This window comes from Pseudorasbora parva, chromosome 14, assembly GCF_024679245.1.
Source record: "Pseudorasbora parva isolate DD20220531a chromosome 14, ASM2467924v1, whole genome shotgun sequence".
Lineage (NCBI taxonomy): Eukaryota > Metazoa > Chordata > Actinopteri > Cypriniformes > Gobionidae > Pseudorasbora > Pseudorasbora parva.
In genome coordinates this window covers 22,014,846-22,038,671 of record NC_090185.1, presented here as the reverse complement: position 1 = coordinate 22,038,671, position 23,826 = coordinate 22,014,846, and the positions used below count along the sequence as shown (strand labels likewise).

General features: G+C 37.7%; 3 protein-coding genes across 6 annotated transcripts in view; 1 reads left to right on the top strand and 2 right to left on the bottom strand.

The window, feature by feature from the left end:
* Positions 1-11,343, bottom strand: part of yjefn3 (YjeF N-terminal domain containing 3) — a 51,736-nt gene extending 40,393 nt beyond the window's left edge. Inside the window, exon 1 of the mRNA XM_067415890.1 lies at positions 11,139-11,343. Within this exon, the coding sequence (XP_067271991.1) occupies positions 11,139-11,197 (59 nt within the window). The 5' untranslated portion in view covers positions 11,198-11,343. The remainder of the gene's footprint in view (positions 1-11,138) is intronic.
* Positions 11,344-14,010: 2,667 nt separating this feature from the next.
* On the top strand, positions 14,011-14,826 carry tssk6 (testis-specific serine kinase 6). The gene has a single exon (XM_067415032.1). It carries the CDS (start codon positions 14,011-14,013, stop codon positions 14,824-14,826), a length of 816 nt encoding a protein of 271 aa, XP_067271133.1.
* Positions 14,827-18,128: 3,302 nt separating this feature from the next.
* The window catches only part of gatad2ab (GATA zinc finger domain containing 2Ab), a 38,852-nt gene continuing 33,154 nt past the window's right edge, over positions 18,129-23,826 (bottom strand). For 3 of the 4 annotated variants that reach the window (XM_067415886.1, XM_067415889.1, XM_067415888.1), the window contains exons 7-11: positions 23,575-23,769; positions 21,895-22,150; positions 21,392-21,819; positions 21,096-21,315; positions 18,129-19,998 (exon numbers count right to left, since the gene is read on the bottom strand). In XM_067415886.1, the coding sequence (XP_067271987.1) occupies positions 19,865-19,998; positions 21,096-21,315; positions 21,392-21,819; positions 21,895-22,150; positions 23,575-23,769 (1,233 nt within the window). In that variant the 3' untranslated portion in view covers positions 18,129-19,864. The remainder of the gene's footprint in view (positions 19,999-21,095; positions 21,316-21,391; positions 21,820-21,894; positions 22,151-23,574; positions 23,770-23,826) is intronic. The other variant, XM_067415887.1, reaches the window with a different exon arrangement.

The window sequence follows — 23,826 nt, the reverse complement described above, 5'->3', positions numbered from 1 at the left end:
GGTGTTCTAATAATTTTGGCCACCACAGTATTTTGGGGGAAATGAGTAGCCTATTGGAAGCGTTTCAAATATTTCAGTAACGATATGTATCGAAAAACTGACATATTTGACAACACTACACTGAGTAAAGCTATCTTGTAAAAACCCTATGTGAAAAGGTTGTCATTACGCTTTCTATACTATGGAATTAATACAATAGATGTTCACAGTGTTGATGACAGGCTGTTAAAACGTTAGCACTTTCCCTTGGAACCATGTCCAACTTGCTACATTTGCCACTGAACAAAGTCTCTTTGTAAGCGTTGTTTGTTTTTCCACAAGCGTAAATTTAGCCAGAAGGGTTATTTTCATTGAAGGGTTGAAGGGATCATATTTTCGTGACCTGCAGTTATTATAATACTGCAGGTCAGTTTGGTTTAGTTATTTTTCAGTTTTACAGTTTACTTTTAAGTGTGGTTTACTACAACCAAAATGAAACATTAAATGCTTTGGTGTGATGATTTAAAAATACTACCACTGAAGTCCCAATTTGTACTACCTTTCTGGACCGTGAAAGTGTTAATTAAATTGCTATCTATGGAGGGGTCAGAGAGCTCTCGGATTTCGACATGAGGGTGAGTCATTAAAGACAGAATTAAAATTTTTGGGTGAACTAAACGTTAAACGTTTTGAGTCTACTACCACAACTGTCAATTACATAAATTTGTACGTCTTACTTTTAAGTGTGGCTTACTACAACCAAAAATGCAACATTAAATGCTTCTGAGTGACGCTGCACCAGTCGATGGCGATGAACAGATCAATGACATCTGCTTCTAGACCTCCAGCAGGGTCATATAAATATATTCCTCCCAACACCAGGGCTGCCGAGGGCCGCCACATGTTGATTGTTGACTGTGATTAGCAAGAGCGATAATCAGCAGAGACCGCTGGCGGCCTCAAGAGCAAGTCCCCTCTCACCCTCAGTCAGGGTCATTCAGATCACAAGACAGTAAGCTGCCTTTGGGCTGATTCACATCAGAAAATGCAGATGATGAGATTTAAAAGGTCAGTGATTTCTCCTCTAAGAGCCTTTTTGTTCTGTCATTACAAAAAAAAAACTTACTATAACAACAAGACATGTGTTAACCCAACAGCACTTTCCATCTTTCCACTATTTTCAATGGAAAATACAGCATAATTTGACCAGCCATAATAGTTATTATCTGTTCTAAATTGTCACGGCTAGATAAAGAGATGGAAATTATTACTTGAGATATGACAAAAAATGGCAATACGTGACAACAATAGTCGTTTTTCCACCGTCAGGCAAAATGGTTCTAAGAATGGTAGGAAATGGTTTCCAGTGAGCTTGGTTAGGAATATCAAGATTACATCTTTCTCGGTTTTGAATTCTCAATGCTGGTAGAATGCTTTTAGTGACATCGCTACCTCGGATTGGTCACATGTCTGTTGCCTTGCTATCAGTTTTTCTGTAGCTGGCTAACTGCTCTATTTGAGCAAAGTAAACAAGTTAATAATAGAAATATCTGTTCATCTTCCATAACATAGTCACTATTTATATCTCATACCATCTGTAAACCTTTATCAAGGCAACGTATAAATGTATTACATTCCAAAAAGCTCTTATCAACCTCACAGTGGAAAATTAAACCATATCCGTACCGGGTAGGCCAGATCGGCATGGAATGGAACGGGTAAGTAATAAAAATGGTTTGGCCTGATGGTAGAAAAGTTGCTTATGATGAGTTGGGACTGGGGGTGTATTACAGAAAGATCTTATATTAAGAATTTCATTTCAATTTCAGTTAGGACCACATTTAGGACAAAGGCTATTACAGAATGAGATTTCTTAAGTGCATATTATTATCTTAACTATATGAAATGGGTATAAACTAGGGCTGTAACGATACACCAAACCCACGATTCGGTTCGTATCACGATTTTTGACCCACGGTACGATACAAACCTTGATATGGGGGGGGATAAAACAGTTTTATTCTGTACAGTATTCTGTAGCCTATTTTGCCGTCAGTACCATATATCTGTATGGTCAATAGGCTACTGCCGACGTTTTCTTTGCGGTACCAATAGGCAATATATATTTAACATGAAGTATAGGGCCTCCTGTACATCAATACCAACAGAAGCGCCGCATCAGACACGCTTCTGGTGTGCAAAGAAAGAGAAAACGCCACGCAGCCGCCCCGCGGATGACAGCAACAGAAACGCCACGCTCACACAACGTTGCCAGCCGGTTGGGGAAGCTTCTTGAAACACTTAGGGCAAATTGTGTGGGTCTTGTCAACTACACGATTGCCATCCTTGTTCTCCACCAGGTAGCTGAAATGTTGCCATACTGCTGACTTAAAAGTTGGACCTGGACAGGAAGGATAATTCTGGGAGTTGGAAGGGGTGTGTCGCGATTCTGCCTCCTCACATCGCGATACAGGTTCGTGGACCTGCGTATTGCGATTTCGATTTCATGTCGCATATCGTTACAGCCCTAGTATAAACAGAAGCATCCTAACTCAACAAAAATCCTAAAAACTGTCTCAACTTTAGGACAACCCCACTTGTGCCCTTTTTAAAAATCCAGCAGTAAAAATCCCAGTACAAAAATCTTTTTTTGAGAGAGTGCTATTTGATGGTGCAGAGACTTTTTGAGGACCCAGCGCTGCGCTTTGATGATAAAATGCTTGTAAATAATTAGAGACTACCACGACACACGATTCTGCAGTTAGTTGACAAATTGCGACCAACATTACAGAGGGCAACGATATTTGCAAATGTAAGGACCGTCTCGAAAATTACATACGATATTGGTACGATACTCTAATTTCTTACTTCATTAGCATTTGAACATGTAAAAGTAATATGTAAAAGGTGTGCATCATAGCTGACACCTAGATGAACACTACAGTTAGTTTTAATATTGTAAGTCATTCCGTTCAAATGCAATTGAAGTTAGAAATTTTTATGTCGTATGTAACTAGAGATGGTCCCTACATATGCGAATATCAAACGTTTTCGCATACTTTTTTTTTTCCTTTGCAAAAGGTGATTTATTAAACAGGCTTTAACTTTTCAACATAGCTTATCAAAATATAAATCTCTGCCGCACTCTGCACTACTATTAAAATTACACCAATGTTTCTCCATTTTGATTTTAGGTTTACCTCAGAAGCAAGTAAACCTAACAGACCTGACAGTTGATTACCAAACTCGTTTGAGCAGTTTAAGATTTCCTAACTACAGATAAAATGTTTTTGTAAGATAAGAATCCTAATTCAATTTAAGATTTGCTTCTGTAATACGAAATTGTGAAAAATCCTAAATTAACTTATTATAATTATCATATCTTAAGTTAATACCTGAGATCGAAAGTTTCTGTAATACGCCCTTCTGGATACACTCAGAGTAGAAATGTTGTACCTCCACATTAAATCTGTTCTTAGGAACCTTAAGTGCAGCAGAATTTTTTTGTAACCTTGGCCAGATCTGTGCCTTGCCACAATTCTGTCTTTGAGCTCTTCGGGCAGTTCCTTTGACCTCGTGATTCTCATTGCTCTGTCATGCACTGTGAGCTGTAAGGTCTGATATAGACAGGTGTGTGGCTTTCCTAATCAAGTCCAATCAGTATAATCTAACACAGTTGGACTCAAATGAAGGTGTAGAACCATCTCAAGGATGATCAGAAGCAATGCACAGCACCTAAATTGCGAGCTGTAATAGTAAAAATGTGCTAAAAGTTTTTGCGAGAGTTATACACTATATACTTATTTCATATGTAAAGATTTCAGCCAATCATAGCAGTGGACATTTAAACACTGAAGCCTCACAGCACCCACGCCCCTTCAAACAGAGCGTTCAAATCAAAGGGCTAAAATCAGGGTAGGAAAATGCCTTTTATGTAAAAATCATACAACATTTTAAGTGCACCCCAGGAAACATTATAGAACAATAAAACAATGCAGTACATGACAACACAGACACAGACAACATTTGGGAACTGTAAACCAGTTCGCGGAGCAGAGATAAACATGGCCAAATTATAACTCCTAGTTTCTCAACTGTCAGCTTTTGCCAGAGCATAATGGCTTTGTAATATGCCCAACCAAGCGAGATGGTGAACGCAATTACGCTGTCTCTGTCGAAACAAAAAGGGACAATTTGAGACAGGCATAGCAGCAGAAAACTGCTAAAATGTTGGCCATCCACATCCGTCAAATTTTACAAAGAACTTGAGCTGGAGCAGAACATTCAGGATGTTTAATCTGGATAGGGCTGCGGGACATCGTTCTGTCTGACAAAATATAATTAATACAGTTCAATTTCCCTCAGTTCGGGACTGGTCAACTGGTCCCTTTTTAATTCCCCATTCTCTCAGAAACTGCCATGCTGTCAAATATGCCTGTGGACTTCATAGGAATATGTTGCAGTCCCACTGTTTCTATGGTGACTTGGCCATATATCAGTCCCTGACTCGCAGCTGTTCTCTACTAATGGAAATTGTACCATGTGCTTGTGAAAACAGCTCCTATCAGTTCTTTTAACAGTTGATGGTTCCCCACAACATGCTGTAATCCCTGCGTCTCGCCCCACCGATTATACATCACATACCTGATGTGTTTTGCGATTACCTCTCGAGTCCTTAAATGACCCCTCCTAGTACTCTTATTCCACCATGCTGGAACGTGGGTGATTTTTTTTTGGGGGGGGGGGGGGGGGGGGGGGGCGTTAAAAAGGAAAATGACTCTACACAAAATTCCCTTTGCTTCTGTAATCTAACGTGTTTCTGAGTAAAACAGAGGAAAACATGAAATGTAAAGCATTCTAGTGCCGATCTTTGAATTTTATGAAGCAAAAATATTTTCTTTTTTTAACTTGACTGGCTAAATAAGTATCATAGAAAAAGACAAATGGAGGACAAGTTAATCTCAATCAAGCTCGATTTCTCAGTTTTCTTGAGGACGCTCCTGCGTGGAGGAAGATGCTTCCTCATGAACAGACCCACCTCCCCCATCTCCTACATCTCACCTAGTCGATCAGGAATAGAAGCACTTCGTTATGCTGTAGCTTGGCAGTGAAGACACTCATTAAACACATCAGGAGGAAAAAAAAGAAACACTGTCAATCTTATCCAACAGCCCCCCCCCCCCCCCCCCCCCCCCCCTCACAGCAGTGATGACACTCATTAAACAAGTCAAAGGGGAAAAAAGAAATATCGTCAATCTCATTCAACCCCTTGACTGAAGAGTAGAGTGATGAGAAAAATCAACCAATCTTCACCTCTGTAATCACTAAATTGGTGTGATATGGAGAGATTTGGACCTGATTAACATATGATATACTTTCTAAAATGGAGATCTGATTTAGCAAACTAACAATAAAAGCAGCTAGCCAATGCTGCACTGAAGCGTTGGTGTTTAACTGTAGCCAGTTATTTTGCCTGTGATATAAACTTTATCTACCCTCTTTATAGCTGTAATAAACGAGGTTCTATATGAGCTGGCTGCAGTGGGCAAGCTCTCGGATGGATAAGAAAAAGTGGTTAAAATAAAATGACCATGAAAATCCTGCTCCCAAAAGCGAAAAACAAGCACTTTATCTTCCATTCTGTGCTTTTACCGGCTTAATAAAAAAAATGGCTCTCTTTAACTCTGCTCTCAGAGATATTAGCAATTGTGAATAATTTCATCTTTAATTATAGTCAACTTCAAATCAAAATGGACTGTATTTCTTTCATATTATGTCTGATTCACTGAGCACATTATTTCATTAAACCCTGTTAAAATGTAATGGATTTCTCAAAGAATATTAAAAAAAATTATATATAAAAACACTTGCTATTCATGATTAAGTGTCGTATTTAATGAAAACTTATTTTCACTGTTAGTTAGGTTAGAATGAAGGATAAACTCAAATTCATGGCATTTCAACACAACTTCTGCTCAGGTACTTTAAGGCTGCTATTGGATCATTGAGGGTAAACGTATAATATCATGCAGATACGCATTACTTTACGGAGAGCTTTTGACCTACTACACTGTAAAAAAAATTTTTTTGTTTTTTGTTGGTTTAACTTAAAAAAAACAAGTAACCTGGTTGCCTTAAAATTTTGAGTTTATTGAAATAAAAAATTTGAGTTGATACAATGAAGGAAATTTGTTTAATAAATAGAGACTCAAAATATTATTGTTTCTGACAAACATAAAAAAATTGATAAATCATGAAAATAGCACTATTTGGCATGTTTCACTGCGTCATCAGAAATAAAACACACATAATTACACAATATGCTTACAAAATCTTTAATTTAATATAATTTTAATAAAGGTTGTCAAATCTCAAAAAAAATTCATTGTATTAACTCAAAATTTTAATTTCAATGAACTCAAAATTTTAAGGCAACCAGGTAACTTTTTTTCTAAATATTTTTTTACAGTGTAGCTAGAACAAATGGTGACACTGAAAAAAGTACAGTTAGTTAGCTAGAAGTTACTAAGCCTCTAGTGTGGACTTCACGTTCCAATTTAAGAAATAACTTACAAACAGCTGTTGCAACCCTACGGGTAACAAAGTGAGTGATTTATTTTGTTTCGTTGTTGTGCAATAGGATGCACTAACCAACGAAGAGACAGGCCTGAGCTATGCTTCTACAAAATCCCGTCCAAAAAAGAAAACCAATTCGCCCAGAGCGAATGAGACGAGTGAGTGACAGGAGGCGGGTGTGTGTCAATTCGAAGAGAGCAAGAATGCACAGCTGGTATCTCTGTATCAATACTGCAGAAAAGTAGTAATGAAACCAGTTTTATTTTGACAACCCTATGCATTCTCAATAATTTTACAAACAGGTATTGTTCTTTACCAGGGCATCCACGTTGAACATGCTTCTCCTGTGTAAAAAGTACAGATGTGTGCCAGTAATTATACATTATTTCTAATTTCTATTAATTAAAATATTTATATAGGACCTGTTGTTGTCAAGTAAGCTTCATTTGCCCCCCTTTGCAAGCCTGTGTGCTCTCTAATCTTTCCGTCTCGACCGTCGATCCGAGATATTTCAGTTGTTCTGAGATGCTATTAGGTGTTCCAAATTAGGCAAAAATATTGATGGAGTGGCAGTGGACACCAGCTATTATCATATTTCTTTTACAACAACGGCAAAAGTTGTCAGAAGCCAATGCAACATTTTCTCCGAAATCACTAACAGAATTGCTGTCAGAGTCTTAGATGTTTCTCCGTTGCTCTGCATACGTCATCTCCTTCATTGCTCTGAATGGTTTTAGGTTATGCCGAGAGGCATTTGAGCGATGTCCGTTGGTGACGCCCCTTTGCCAGACCATAACTCAGTTACTACTGAGAATGGTCTGGTTTTAACCAGGGTATTTGAAAAGTATTTGAGAGATAAAATCCAAGGTGTCTGAATAAATATGTTTGAATTAGGAAAAGCTTACAAGTTCTGTCATATCTTTATGTATGTGAAAAAGAATTGCTTCAATCAGCCTTAGTTGCAGTGTTATTATTCCCTAAGTGGAATTTTGGCTCTTGAAGTATTCTCTGGTCAGAGCCATGGCCCAGTGGATCATTGAGTAATGGTGCTCATGTGGATTCAAAAATTTGAGTCTAGCTGGATCACGTTTGATAGATCTGGATTGATGGTGCATCAAACAATTTCTGGCATCAAAGCTGAAGAGACAGATGGTGTGTGACAGTATTCTTCTTGACCAGCTGAGAACAATGACGATGGACCAACTCCAAGATCTTGTAAATCAGTGGATTACTAGACATCAATACAGCAGGACTCATATAAAATATTCAGCCAGTCGCACCTATATCACACCCCCTGCAACACCTAGCAAAAGCACACCAACCTGCAGTATTTCCCTTTTGACAAACTGAGTAAATCAGGACCTCGCCTCCATAATCTAACTTTTATGGGGACCCCATTAGAAGTAATTCATTGCCTGGTGACAAACCACAAATCGTGCGTGCATTTAGAGTCTAGGCCTATAAAAAACAACAACAAAAAAACAGCCACGGCAGAAAAGAAACAGATGAGTTGTGGAGAACAAAAAGAGGGTAGACATCCTGTCAGGTAAGATCCAGACCACATTAACACCTGTTAACTCTTATCCAGTTACAAAAAGCTTTTTCTTCACGTGATGCAACTGTTGGGTCGAAAAAGTGTGAAATTCTGAATTAAGAATCAACAAGAATCGAGTTTAACATCTAATGTGAGGAAAACTAGCCAATAGCATTTTCACATAGACAGTAAAAGAAATGGACACAGCGACCCCATTGACGTCTACGGCGAAATAATGAAGTCAACCTAGGGGCACTCACTTCCTGATGGCTGAGCGAACTGCGCAGGCTCAGACTGAGCTTGACGACGTAGATGTGACGTGAGCCTCCTGTCTGACAGCTGTGAGTCTTCTAGTAGATGTGGAAAGGGAAAGCTGAATCACGTTGTTTAAATATTTTCTCCCGTTGCTTTTGGCTCACTATGGGCTTCTACCCATTCTTCTCCCTTGACTTTATCAGACTTTATGTCTCCACGTCCCCCCGACTGTCTCATAGACAGTAAAAGATTGCCTGCGAGCGTCTCTTCAGGTCTATACGGTAATTTCTCAACTGTGCGACAGGGTCGCGTTGGTTATGACGCAATCGTTAGCCTATTTTTACAAAAACAGCTTCTGCGGGGCGATAGTGTAAGATACAAGGTAATGGAGCCTTTTATACATTGTCGTGTTTCTTTAGAAATAAACAATGGACAAATGGAGTCTTTAAATGCCTCAGATGTAAAGTTATTCACTGTCAAAGTGACTCAAAAATGAATGGGAGTCAATGGGATGCTAACAGCAGGTGATGGCTTGGTTAGCAATGGCAGCCCCTAGGGGTGGAACGCTTTCCGAGCGCTAGATTACCCCCTTGCATTTTCAATGAGAGTTGTTTTGCTAGCGCATGAACCCTCAGAAGTAGGAGGCTTGAAATCTGCCATGTGTTTTAAGGCAATCATCTAAGCTGTAAAGGTGCGTTCACACCACGTCGTAATACAGTAACAAATCTGAACTGTAAAAAGCCTTCTCGTGCTTGTAGAACTTTGTGTAAACTCGTAGTTTTCTGAGAGCTATTGTACCAGGTGGCGGCTCCAAACCCATCGGTGTGTGTGTCTTTACTTTATTTATGGTAATTATGACATGGCATGAACGCGGCATCAATACCATGACTACTAGACTACTCATTCTGAAAGAGGAAATTATGTCATGACAGCACTGATTGGTCGAAACACATAAAAAAATGCATGCTAGCACTTGACTAACAACTATGGGCTGTGATGTCAAAGGAAGCAGACAGAATTTTTTTTGGCATTTTTACACTTTTGAGAGTCCAAAAAACATTATCTAATTTAATATAACAAAATAGTAGTGATTTATACATCTTATTTTCAACATAAAAGTGGGCGTGGTCATTTCCTACTTGAATATGCGTACTATAAACTGTACAAAAACAGCACATTATGCTGCTTTATGTCATAAGCTGATATTATTTTATAGGATGCACAATATATATTGGCCACCATATCAGTATCGGCCAATATATGTTCATTTTTAATGTTATACTTATTGGCCCAATAAGAACATTTGGTCGATAAATTAAAATAAAGATGCCACTTGTGCAGCGCAAGACTTTAATATAGGCTACATAAAAGTATAATTGTGTGCTTGAGACATGGTTTTCAATAGTGAGACTTGTTTTTGTAACCAGGCTCTAAAAAAAATAAAATTTTTATATATTTTTTAATATATTTTTATAGACTTATCAGCCAATATATCACTTATATGCTTATTTTTAAAGTATTAATATAATCATATACGCACTACTTTTTAGTTTTACAGTTTACTTCACTTTATTATTCTTAGTTATTTACCTATAGTGGCTAATGAATCAGAAGTCTTGCACATTCACAGGAAATCGCTTACTTCTGCGTTGAAAAATTAAGGTGGATACTGTATACAGCCAAGAAAAACAATTCAACACATGGCTACCTGTAGTTTTGAATGGCTATCGATGAAGATCCTATACCAGGTCGTGCTAACTAACTGGTTTCAGCGTCAATACCTGACATCAATAAAAGGATGCGGGGGCCATTAACACACATTAATCCCAGGATACACGAATACACAAATCAATCTGTTTCAAATAATAAAAGCCAATTGTTTGCATTCACACTGAGTGGTTTCCATGCAAAACCAACATTATTAGCTATGAGGGTTACAGCAGGAACATTAATCTCCCCAGAATTCACGCCGTTAAACCTCAAATCCCTAAATCCTATTATTCCATCCTCCCTTAAAGTGTATAATTTGCCTCGTCTCTCGCCGAGTGCCGACCAGCGTATTTAAACGTCGTGGGCTGGTGTGAAGAGCTTCAAGGGCCTCTCTTGCCAGGAAAGCCCAGTATGGAAAACAAACCTTGTGTCGCTCGGGCTTCTGATCAAAACACCATTTTGTTCTGTCACTTCTGTATCAGATATTCTCTGGTTACTCTCCGTAGTATCTAAATCTCACAAGGATATGAGGTCATTTGTCAGATGTTAGACAGAATTAGACACTTTTATATGCTGATAATGCTTTAGAAAGCTCTCTAACACATGCCATATTTCACTCTGATCAGGAAACTGGCGAACCCCTGCTTGTTTAAAGAGCAAATCGTTGGCCATGATGTTGCCATCACAACGTCCAGCAGCTAAAATGTCACATCACCTTTGCCGACATGCCTAAATCACCAACAAACTGCTCTTCCACCTGTGTGCCTACAAGCCACATGTCCACGTTATTAAAGCACGTTGATCATAATCAGTGCGCCTTATTGTTGTAAACAGGAAAGCTGGGAGGAAATGAAGTTAGAAGCATTTTCTTTAGACAGTGGGAGATATTACATCCATCCTTCTGTGTCACACATCACTAAAGTCAGACTAAAAGATGATGCAAATGTTACTCAATGTAACAGGTAATGTACAACAATGTAATGTAACAGGGTCCCTATTTATTGCATTTAAACACGAACCAAGATTAAAAGATTCAACATCTAATTTGGGCACATTATGAGGCTTAATACCAAAAAATACATACCTGAGATAGCGCAGTGGCTCTATGGTCTCCGGATCTTTATCATTGGAGCTGTGGTTCATCTTGATTGATTCAGTAGCACTTATCTCAGGCAACAGTCACCCCGTTATTGCTCTTTCTTTTCTCACTGTGTGCCCTGCTTCTGTCTGCTGCCTGATAAACCCAGGCTCCATGCGTAGATCAGCTACTCTTGCTGGACGTGTCAGCCAATTAAGAGGCAGGGAGACACCGGGAGTGCCGTCTGATTGGCTGAGCACCCCTGATGCTGGAGAGCTCTGTCAAGCATAAACCGCATCCCTTTCAGATGTAGCATCCTCAGTACTAGAGTGTGAATATGTCTTCAATTCAAACACTTCTTTGCGGTGCTGTTTTGGCACACTATCTATGTAATACTACTAGTAAAGCATATATTCAAGCGCTAAGGTATAAATATTGGTTTGAACATTTAGAATGTTTTTTTGAGAATAGTATTTATATAAATTGTAATGCTAATAACATATAAAACAAAACATTGTTCCCTTTTGAAGTGCTTAATCTTATAAATATGTGTGAATTAGTCAATTTACATTTAACATGAGCAATAAGCAATGTGGTTAAATCATGTGTTCTAAAAAAAAGGAAGAATATTATTGGATTAATGGAGATGGCTGTATATTAGTGGCACACTGCCGTTTAGAGGTCATATCGTGTCATTGCAGGCACAAAGTTCTGCTTGAAAGGCGGGGGAAATGATAGAGCTCGAGTTCATCGAAAACTAATGAGACGAATGTGTGAATATGCAATTACAATCAACTTAATTATATATTCCAGCACTTACCGGCAATAACTCTGATGTAAGCCTACGTTGGGCGTCGAAATAATACGCTGAGGGCTGAAAAAATATTTTTGGTTAGTGGACTACGGACGTTTCCGTGAAACAAACAGTTCCTGAGACATTGGTTCCTAGAATATTCAACGCTAGTCTCTCCTTGCACATAATTAGAATTGTTTGCAGAATCATTAACTAATTGCATTGACATAATGGCGTGAGGAGTCCATTAGGGAAGCCAGCCTGTTTGGGTTGCCACCCGTCCCTTGAACTACGGAATCGTCCGGGACGCGATTTGCCCCGTATTTTACATAGGTCACACATAGTTCAGTAAACAAATAGGATATTTTAGTGTGGAGAATACTAGTAGCAAATATAAAGAAATCAATTTCACAATAAGTAGTAGAGAAGCTCATTTGCGCCTGAATGCCTTTTAGTGGCTTTGCTGCCATAGCGACGGAGTCTCGAAAACATGCTGGAAACTTGCGCGTTTATTTATGTATTTATTTATTTATTTATTATGTAGGCCTTTAGCTCGCGTCCACCGTTTGAACGCAAAATGATCTCCAGATATAGAAAAAAATGTATCAATGAGACCTGTCCAGTAACTCACGATGAACCTCAGGCGAACTGTAGATCCGTGCTTCTAAAGGTAGGCCTTGTTTTTTTGTTTTTTTGTTTTTTTGTTTGTTTGTTTGTTTGTTTGTTTGTTTGTTTAAATGGATAATATATTAATATAATATTCCGTACATTATCAGAGCTTGGCAGACAGAATTATTTTATTTTCTAGACATTAGACAGGTTAAGTCAGATTAGCCGAACTAATGTTATTAATGTATAATTTAGCCAGGCTATATTATTGGTAGGCTAGGCCTACATAATAAATAATCCATTTAATATATATATATATATATATATATATATATATATATATATATATATATATATATATATATATATATATATATATATATATAGATATATATATATAGATATATATATATATATATATATATATATATATATATATATATATATATATATATATATAGATATATATATATATATATAGATAGATAGATAGATAGATAGATAGATAGATAGATAAAATAATTTAAAATAAATAGAAAATAATTATATAATACTATAGTCATAATAGTAAATTAATAAAGAAAATTAAAAAATGTTGTCAGTAAAGTGATTACTGGTTCAGAATGACTGCTTAAAGGGACGGTTCACCTAAAAATGAAGATTCTGTCGGTGTATTTACTCACCCTCAAGTTGTTCCAAACCTGTATACATTTATTTTTGTCATGCACCAAATAAAGAGTTAAATCAAATAATACAAAATGTGTTCTGTTGCAAGTTCACCTACTTGTTTCCATGTTTATTGTTGAGCTGTTGCCATTGTTGAAATAACCACTTCATGACTTAATCTTTATTTCTGCAATTGTTTTTTTGTTTGGTTTATTTTTACTTCTTTTTTTAAAGTATAGGCTAAATTGCATTGTGAGATATTAGTAGATTAAGAGTAATGAGTGAGCTATAAAGTCAGAGATTAGGAGGTTAGGCATACCTTTATAGGGCTATTTTACTCGGAAAGTTGGAAATTTCCACATTTTAATTTTTTTTTAATGAAAGGCAGAGTCAGAAAAAAACAAACCCAATCGGTTGTTATGTTTATGAATTTGGCCAATTTTGACATCTCAAAAATAAACAAAAACATAGGCCTTTTCAAAAAAATCATGTAGTTCTCAACAGTCAGTCAAGTTTTCAGCAGAAATTAAGCAAATACAAAATACTAGGCCTATTTCATAATTAATGGGGATTTAAAAGGGTAAAGATCAGAATCAGAGGGCTAAAAGACTGTTTCTCAATGGAATGCGTGCTCATCAGTTGTTCTTAGACACCATGCGGTGTTCTGTTATGACATCACAGAATAGAATGTTAATATCCCTCAGAATACGAATGTCTGTTAAAGATAGTTTGCAGCAAAGGTGAGAAACGCGATTCAAACTCGAGGCAGTGTTCATGTGGTTGTTGTAAACTCCTGTGAGATATCCCACCATGGCTATTAATAACATTTTAAAAGGCATGGGCTACAAGTTCATCTCCCCGATTGGTGAAGGGAGTTTTTCCCAAGTCAAGCTCGCCACCTCGCAGAAGCACCAATGTAACGTGGCCATCAAAATCGTGGACCGCGTAAAGGCCCCCAAGGATTTTGTCCAGAAGTTTCTCCCAAGGGAACTGGCGGTTTTAAGACAAGTGAAGCACGATCACATTGTCCAAATGCATGAGTTCATCGAGGTGGCCGGTAAGCGACTCTGTATCGTGATGGAAGCTGCAGAAAAAGATCTCCTTCAGAAGATACATGAAGTGAGTCACATCCCAGAAGACCAAAGCAAAACCTTGTTCTCTCAGATGGTCAGTGCCGTCAACTACCTCCACCAGATGAACATCGTCCATCGGGACCTCAAGTGTGAAAACATACTGTTGACAGCTGAGGAACAAGTAAAGATCACAGACTTTGGTTTCGCCCGTAGCATTCAAGACTCCTCAGAGCTCAGTCACACCTTCTGCGGTTCTGCAGCCTACACTCCGCCAGAAGTCATCATGGGAACACCCTATGACCCAAAGAAGTATGACGTGTGGAGCCTTGGGGTGGTTCTGTATATCATGGTGACTGGAAAGATGCCGTTCGATGACAGCAATATGAGACGACTTTACCGTCTTCAGAGGCAGCCTCTGGTTTTTCTAGACGACCCTGGTGTGGTGGAACCATGCCGGATCTTCATCTGTACTCTGCTCCAGTTCAGTCCTTCCACACGTCCAACCATTCAACAGGTGGCAGAACATCCATGGCTGCAGATGGGACAAGGCTAAAGAACAAGAGCTAATAAAGCAATATGTGCAAATGTAGAGAAACAGTTCACAAATTCATTGAGCTGGGAGAGTTCCGATAACAGTGTCATAATCTATGAATTTCGTCAAACGTGATAGAGGAAAATTGTTAGTTGAATTGTAATGGGAGAGCAGTCTTATCCCTCAAGAAATGGAGAAACTCGTAAACTGCTCTAATAAGAATGGTTAGGATAGGTATAGGCGACCGAAGTGGGTCTGTTAATTGCCCATGAAGATAGTGATATCTAGAGAGCAAGGTGGCCAAAGGACAATATAATACAATTTAATGATCGTAATTCAAATTACACAAAAACTATGAAACTTATTTTACACTAGGCTATTTATTCATATATGCAAATCTATCGCATTTAATTGTATACTCACCTTGGAATTATAAGGTTCTATCTGACAATTTTGTCAAAATTGAGTTATTCATATATTCTTATTCTGTGATAATTTATTGTTGTTTTACATTATGTGATGTGAAGTTGTGTCCTTCGGGACTTTTTATTTAAAAAACTAAAAGTTTTATCTACAAAGTCAAACTGGTTCTATAAGCTTTTATTTGTAATCCAATCACCACTTTGACTGCTGATTCTATCCATCCATCCATCCATCCATCCATCCAAAATTTAAACTATTTCAAACTTTCTGGCTAGGCTTTCTGAAGAAAACATCAGTTTGTCTGTCATTTTGATTTATGACAGAGACTTTTCCTCATATAATTTTTGATATAAGGGATAGAAAAACTTTGAAGCTCAATATCTGAAAACCACTCAAAATGCAAATAGAGCCTTATAATTCCAAGCTGGTTTATAAAATGACATTATACATTTCTAATGCTAAAAAAAAAACACTCTCACAAGTCTGCCTTTTTATTTCACAGTTACGACTTTATACCACACAATTCTGACTTTATATCACAAATCTGACTTTGTCTCGCAATTCTGACTATATATATATATATATATATATATATATATATATATATATATATATATATATATATATATATCACAAATCTGACTTTGTCTCGCAATTCTGACTTCATATCTTACAATTCTCATCATCTTTATTTATTTGAGCATCTGAGTTCCACAAAGTTCAACATAGTAACAAGTTTTCAACCCAATAGGCGAAACTAAAGAAGGATAAGTGCGCAAATGATTAAGTAAATTAAAATAAAGAAAAAAAAGAGAGAGATAAAGAAAGAACTTAGATATGATGCTCAAAAGGAGTAGTTATACAATCAACAATATTAACTCACAACCATTCTGCTAATTCCAAGACAAGGAAAGAAGACTCTTCATTAAGTACAAAAAAAAAAAAAAAAAAACATTGCCAGTAGCAACTAGTCACCAGTCTTTTAATTTGCTTTTTTGTTCCTTATTGTTATGAATTCAACGCATTTTCTAGCCACAATTGTTTATAATTATAAATAGTTTAATTGTCTTTTTTTATATGATCTTTTCAGCTTAGCTCAAAAATACAACATTTATAGATTGCTCTACAGTTAATACCATGTCACACTTAAGTACTTACGACAGTGTTGAGTTTATACTTTGATTTGAATTAATAAATGAATGGGTACTGCTTGAGCCTGGCACCACACACAGACACACACATACTTTTCCTCGTCGTTTTGAAAGCCGGTACACAAAAAATTGGTGCTATTTGGCACTAAAAGTGGTTCTTGGCTTGTAATCATAGGGGAACCACTTTTGGTGCCAAATAGCACCATATCTAGGTGCTCTACAGCATCTTTGTCAAATGGTCCTATGTAGAACCCATAAGAGGTGCCTTATCGTATTTTATTTCTTCCTCAATAATGGTGCTAAACGGCACCAAAAGTAGTTCTTTGGTGTGTAAAGAACCTTTAAAGGGGCTTGAAAGGTTTTTGTATGGCAGTGGTGCTATATAGCACCTTTATCACCCCAAAGAACTGGTGAAGAACCGCTGAATCAAAAATTATGTTGATTCTATCACCTTTGCAAATCAAGATCTTGTCGCTATAAAGACTTATACATATCTTGTTGTGTTACTTGATACACATCTTACATACCGGGATCATATTTCCAATTTAAGAAAAAAACTGAATCAGAACCTTTAATTGTATAACAAGATTAGATCATATATCTGTCTTTTTCGGTTTCTGAAACTTATACAGTTGTGCTTTCAAAAATGTCTTACCGTCTTCCAATCTGGTCTCTTACCACTAAGGAAATTACTGAATCAATAGTACTTATATATATTCGAGCAGTTATCTTCCAAAATGGTCTCATGGCATTGCACTTAAACGTTCAAACGCTCTGACTTTCCAGCACTATATAAATATAAACGCTATTACATTTATTTTCATATTCAAAATGCCACTTCTTCATACTATATGAGACCAGTACATCTTACTTTAGTTTCACTTATACCAGTCCCTCTATATAAAAACAACTATGGTCAGAAATCCTTTTTTCATACATACACCAAAATCTGGAATGATATTCCATATCGCATAAGAAAAATACCATCCATCATGTGTTTCAAAAAGGCATACACACGGTTTCTTCTACACTTGTACTCACTTATCATTTATTTTTTGTCCTAGTTCAGTTTGCACCGTTTTGTATTGTTGTTTGTAGTAGTTTGTGTTTGTTTAGCCTGCATTTGTTTGCTAATGTTTTGTATAAGTGTTTTTTGATTCTGTGTTGTAAATTGTGTTTTATGTTCTGCAGAACAGAAACCTGCTGGAAACTAGCTTTTAAACCGAGTCAGGCCCGTTTAAATTGCACCCTAAATGTTACTTTTTAATCTTTCCTGTATAATAAATAAACTAAGTTAATTCTGAAATTCTGACTATTACAATGCAATTGTAAGTTCTAAAGTCAGAATCGTGAGATATTAAGTCAATTCTGAGGTGGAAAAAGTTAGATGTAAACTCGCAATTGCGAGAAAAAGTCAGAACTATGAGATAAAAAGGTTGCAATAACCTTTTTTATTTTTTCTTCTGTAGTGAAAACAATCGTCCAAATTTTTCCATTCCACTTGAAAATACATCAATCAGGTTAGAACAATATGAGTGTAAATTGTTGCAATTTTATTCCTTTGAAAAACGTACTTCTATATCCCTCATAGCCCTTTAATTTACATCCAATTACCTGCGTTGTCCACCCGGATCAAAAGCTTTCACACTGCCCCATGAAAACTCGAAAGTTGATTTAATTCATTCCAATTAGATTCCATTTTGAAGAAAAAAACATTCATACTCAAAATACACCCACACAAAAGATAAAACTGGTTAAAATTAGTTTTTATTATAATTATTAGCTGACAGAGCAGAAACAGATGGAAAAAAAAAAGTTTTTTTTGTCGTTTTTTTTTTTTACAATTCATAAGAGATGCTACACAATGGCAGCATCCCGGGGGAAATGGAATGGTGTTAGTTGTCAGCAGCAGGCAGTAGTCAGAACAACAGTCCGAAACGGAGGCCTTTGTGTCCGAAACACTCCACAGGCATTCGAGATCACTGTACAGATCATCCCGAGAGAAAAATTGATTCGACTGAAGTAGAACTTGCTTGATGTGTTTGTCGTACTGCTATGACTAAGGACCCGAGCTGTAGTATACAACATACATGACTGTCCAGCTAAAATACAGAGCGTACTGCTAGCAAATCAAAATCAGATGAAAGTAAAATAAGAGATGGTAAAAATAACATGACCACCACCTAACAGGTAGGACTCAATATCATTTAGCTAAGATCATGTGCTACATTCAATAAGCAGAAATGCTTTCAACCCAAACATTTCCTTTAAGGAAAGATAAAGCCGTGACTTAAGTGGTACGACTTCCAACAGGATCTAAAATGGTAGACGGGACACAAACGAATTGTGCTTTAGACAAAAAAAAAGAATTGCATTTAAACACCCTAAATACAGTCCAATCTTAAAATTCACAACCCTTTGAAGCTATTTGGGAAGGAGCTAACAGGATATCCTTCATCTAAAGTGACATTTATAAATAACACAACATCCAAATATTACCTAGATGCTGTTACAAGAAAGCCTAAGGGGAGCACATCACAACGGTAACAAAGTGTAACGTAATATATCAATTGTTCCTGTAAGAAAAATAAAAATGAGCTACCGTCAGACTCATCTGATAAACAAATCGCACAAACATGAAGGTCTAGTAGTAGTCCTGTTGTGGCTGCTGCTTTTTGTTAGTTACGTCCATCTCTGTAACCATCCCTGATGCACAACTCGCGGTTAAATGTCTTTTATAAGCTTACAAAGAAAAAAAAAAAAAGAAACAACCCAAAGCATTTAAAAATACACACTACACCAGCAGATGTATAACCACCTCAACAGTATAACAATTCCTTAAACGTGCAGCCTTTAAAAAAAGGCCATTCTGAAAAGGGTGGAATGAGTCCACAGTGAAGCTAAAAACAAAAAAAAGCAATGTATTGACATCAAATACACAAACATACACTCCCATATCTGTTCAAGAGACGCTGTGGGTCAGAAAACAAAGCTAAAGTGATTTAATAGCATGATGGTCCACAAAAAAAGGTCATTAAACAATCCCACTCCGGTGTCCGGTGTCCTCCACTTCCTGTGGGTAAGCGTGTCCATGAGCCTCTGAAAACGCTGAATGGAGGCTTTAGTTTCACACCTGGAGGGCTGCAAATTGAGAGTTGTGGGTGATATCACCACCGTGGATGTGTATTAGATCACTAAAGCCCATTGGGTAATGGAGGGATTCAGTAGATGGATACAAAGGCCTGTAGAAAAGGTCCTCGTGTCTCCTTGATCACTGATCCCGGTACAGTTCTTCTCTAGGACGCTGATAGGCCTATGGGGTCTTACCTTAAGACTGTACAACTAAGGGTCTCGAAACAAAGGAGAAATTAAAAATATAATATTTTTTTGTTTTACTTTATTATTGCTTAAGGGCTGGTTTTCTGATGCTGATAACCAACCAGATTATAATTTGTGTGGAGCTTTAGGGTGACTTAATTAGAGCTTTATTTCCATGTATTTGCCGTTTGGGAAATGGAGCGGGAAGGGATCATGTCCAAGAGGTACTCTCGCTGACGGTCCACCGGAGACGTTGTCCTGTGCACAGACAGACTGGGGTTGACATAAGCCATGGTGACACCTGTCGGGGGAGAACGTGAAGCGGTTACTGGTTGTTCATTTCCAAAGGATGACCATTTCTATATGATTTGTTTGAACACAGAATGTTTGAAGAAACAGAGTTGTGTGTTAGGTAGCGGTGAAGTAACAGTGTTGACAGCTTGGTAGAGAGTATTTAACATGTTAATCAATGCAAAGACGTGAATAGAAATTCTGCGGCGCAAATCACGCGATAAGGCAATGTGAATGACGCGATTCGGGCGAATGACACTCCGCGAATGACGCAAATTGAACGTTTGAAAATTTGATCTGCTGTTTTCGGAGTTGTGAGATCCAGGCGATCAGTGGCACTCAGCACTCATTAACCCTAGTGAGAACAGCCTCAACTTGGCTAGTCCTTCTGACGTTTCAATTTCATGCGCGAATGAAGCGAATGGATTAAAAATGTTCAAGAGTCCAACTTCGCACGAAGTGGGATTTATTCACTTCATTGCATCTGGTGTGTACGCACCATAACACTAAATATTGCAAGATAAAGTGATTTAAAAAAAAAGATCCATAAAGAGTAAAAAAACAAAACAAAAACATGACATAACATAAAACAGTTTTTGAATAATCAAGAAGTATCCAATGGAAGGATGATGCCATGGTGTTTTTTTTTTTTGAATAACTGAATAGTACAGAACTGACAGTTATGTTGGTAACAGGGTTGACAATTAGTGCTAAGCCATTTACTTGCTCATGCAGAGTTGAAAGGGTGACGTCATGATGGCTTTTAAATAATCAAATACAGAACTTTCCAAGAAAAAAAAACAATAGTTATGATGGTAACAGAGTTGACAACTTCAAATTGTCAAAAAAAGTTTCAAAATGTGATAAAAGAGGACATTTACTTGTCATTAAAAGGGTGATTAATGTTAAATCTGTACTAATCCATTAATCAAGAAATATGTGAAGAAAAATGTGTTACACGTTTTAACAGGCACTTTTGACCCATTTTTGAATGCTTGCCCTTTGCAGTATCAATCAGCTTGAAATACACCAAAAAAGGTGCGCAGATACAGGAAAAGAGGAGACAGAAAGGGGCAGATTTTTTTTTTTTAAGTAGGCATTGTCTACCTGTGGTGCCGCTGTTCTGTTTCCTCCAGGTATTGGTGGTGGGGTTGCTGCTGCTGGTGCCCTTTTCCCCTGCCCTCACGGCATGCTTACCTGGCCTGCTGACCAGCGCGGCGGCCGTGACGGCGTTCTGGAGCTGAGAGGATGTGGAGAAGCTGTGGCTCACCGCGCGTGCGCCCGCGCTCACTGCCTGCTGTACGCTGCGGGACAGCTGACCTGCAGTCTGTGGGGAAAAACATGTTAAAAATCGGAAAAAGATCTGTTATGGACATAGCAGCCGAGCTAGGAGTATCAATTACCTGCTTGGTGGTGATGGTGTGGTAGCGACCGACCGATGCCCCTCTGTTGGTCTGCTGGGGCAGCGACATGCGCACCTGCTTATACTGCGGCGACACCAGCACGTGTTCGGATTTAATCACTGGCGAGGATGAGGAGGACGAAGATGAGGTGGTGGTGGTCTTGGTGACAGGCGAGGAGGCCTGCTGCAGGATACGCTGCTCGATCTCTTGCTCCTGCTGCAGGGCTTTGACGAACGCAGCCTTTAGGCGGCTGGTATGCTCGGCCTTCAGCGCCTTCTTCTGGTTGGAGCTCATGCACTGCTCACACAGGATGGAGCCGTTGCTTTTATCTGGCCTCCAGCGAGAGGTGAAGTCTGTCTGGCACTGGGCACACGTGAAGGGCTCCTTGGGTGCCGGGTTGGATGCAGATTCAGTCTGCGGCTGCTTACCTGGAAAGAAAACAGGTGATATTAGCATGGAAAAATTCCACACCTCGTGCATGTTCTTCACTAGGTTCTACCTACTTTTAGCCAGTGAATCTAGCAGGTTCTGCACCACCATCTCCAGTCCCACCAGGTAGATGAACTCATTATTGGCTGCTGAGGGCAGGAAATTTAGCTCAGGTGCTGGAGGTTTAGGTGGGGGGATCTCAAGTAGGGTTTTCTCCAACTGTTTCCGTAACGCAAGCTTGGCGGCGGCCTGCCGGCTGGCGGGAGAGTCATTGGAGTTGATGGTTGAGGTGCTGCTGCCCAGAGAGGTCTTTAAACCGGTTGAAGAGGCCTGGACATGAAAAAACATGACAGTGAGATGATTACTATGTATAATTTTGTTAAGACAAATTTAATATTGTACACAGTATATACAAAATATATTTTATATTGCAAGTGCCTTTTGTTCCTAGCGTAGTCCATTTTATTTTTATAATAGCATTTATATAAAAAATATATAAAAAATTATAGTTTGTATAATATAGCTACTGTATCTAAACAGTGAAAATGTTACAATAGTTTCAGTTTTTTAAAGTACCGTGTTTTAATACTATACTTTAATAAGCTCATTAGCTGCTTTAATGTTAAAATACAATATAAAAGTTATATAAATATAATACACTTATACAGTATAAAAATAATAATAAAATACCTAAAATAATATTTTTAAACAATTAACATTATATTTTTCGCTTCATCTGCTAATATGATGTATCAGGGTATCTGCAGGTTTCACCAAGTAAAATTTAAGACTTTTTAAGACCTTTATGAATTAAATTTAAGACCTATATTGCGCAATAAAAAAAACATGCATAGGAAGTGCAGAATCACTCAATTACTTAAACTTATATTATTTAATTTATTTAAACTGAACAGAGTATTAGTAAACTTATTATTCATAGCTCAATCCCACCAGGATTAGTCTATAAATATTTAAGTTTTTTTTTTTATTTTTTTTTTTTTTAACAAAATTATTTTTTATTTTGTGGTGTTCACTTCCATAAATTTGCAAACATTTTTTTTTTCATAATTAGGATGCAACATTAACCATATTATTATGTTAGATGCACAATAGTCACACATGGCAATAAAACTGACAAAATACATGAATCTTGTTAGGTAGGCCTATTACAAAAACAAAAAAGGCTGGTCTAGTGGTGTGCTATCTATCTTTAAAAACACAATCGCTTGGGGTGGGAAATGTGACCAACATCTTACAAGTAAACCACAGCAATAAGCAATTGCTTAATATAAGTAAAAAGTTTTCAAGTAATTGCTTAATCAAGTAATCGGTCAGTCATAAAATATATACTTATAAACAAATGACAATAGGACAAATAAATACAACATAAAGATGCACATCTACAAAGAGGAACACTCCCCCGTTTTTAGAAATAGGGCTTATTCAACTTCTTAGACATTTATGTGGGCAAATGCATTTGTCTCAGTGCATGCATTGTTTTAGTTTGGCAGGGTCGTCGGTAGCTTAGCATAAATGCATTTCCCCACATATCTAAATGTAGCAAAGCTGAATAAGCCCTATTTCTAAAAAAGTTGGAGTGTTCCTTTAAGTGCAAGTTATAACTATAATACACCTATATAATATATAACAAATAATAAAATATCTACTATTCTATATTATCTACATCTACTAATATTTAATAAATGAATGCTATAAAATTTGTTTTTTATATATACAACAAGTAAATGACTGACCTGTGAGACCAGGACGTTTGTGCCAGCTACACTGGCCACACGGATCAAGCCCTGCTGAATGATCCTCTGGCCTTGCCCCTGCACGGTGGGTACGGAGGTGCGCGCGCCCAACAGCAGAGGAGGAGGACCAGAACCCGAGTGCTGTTGCTGCTGCTGCCGTAGAGTCGCAATCTGCTGCGGGGTCACGGCAATGGGCTAAAACGCACAAACGTCACAGAAAAGGAATTCATTTCAAAGCAAAAGCTGTTTTGT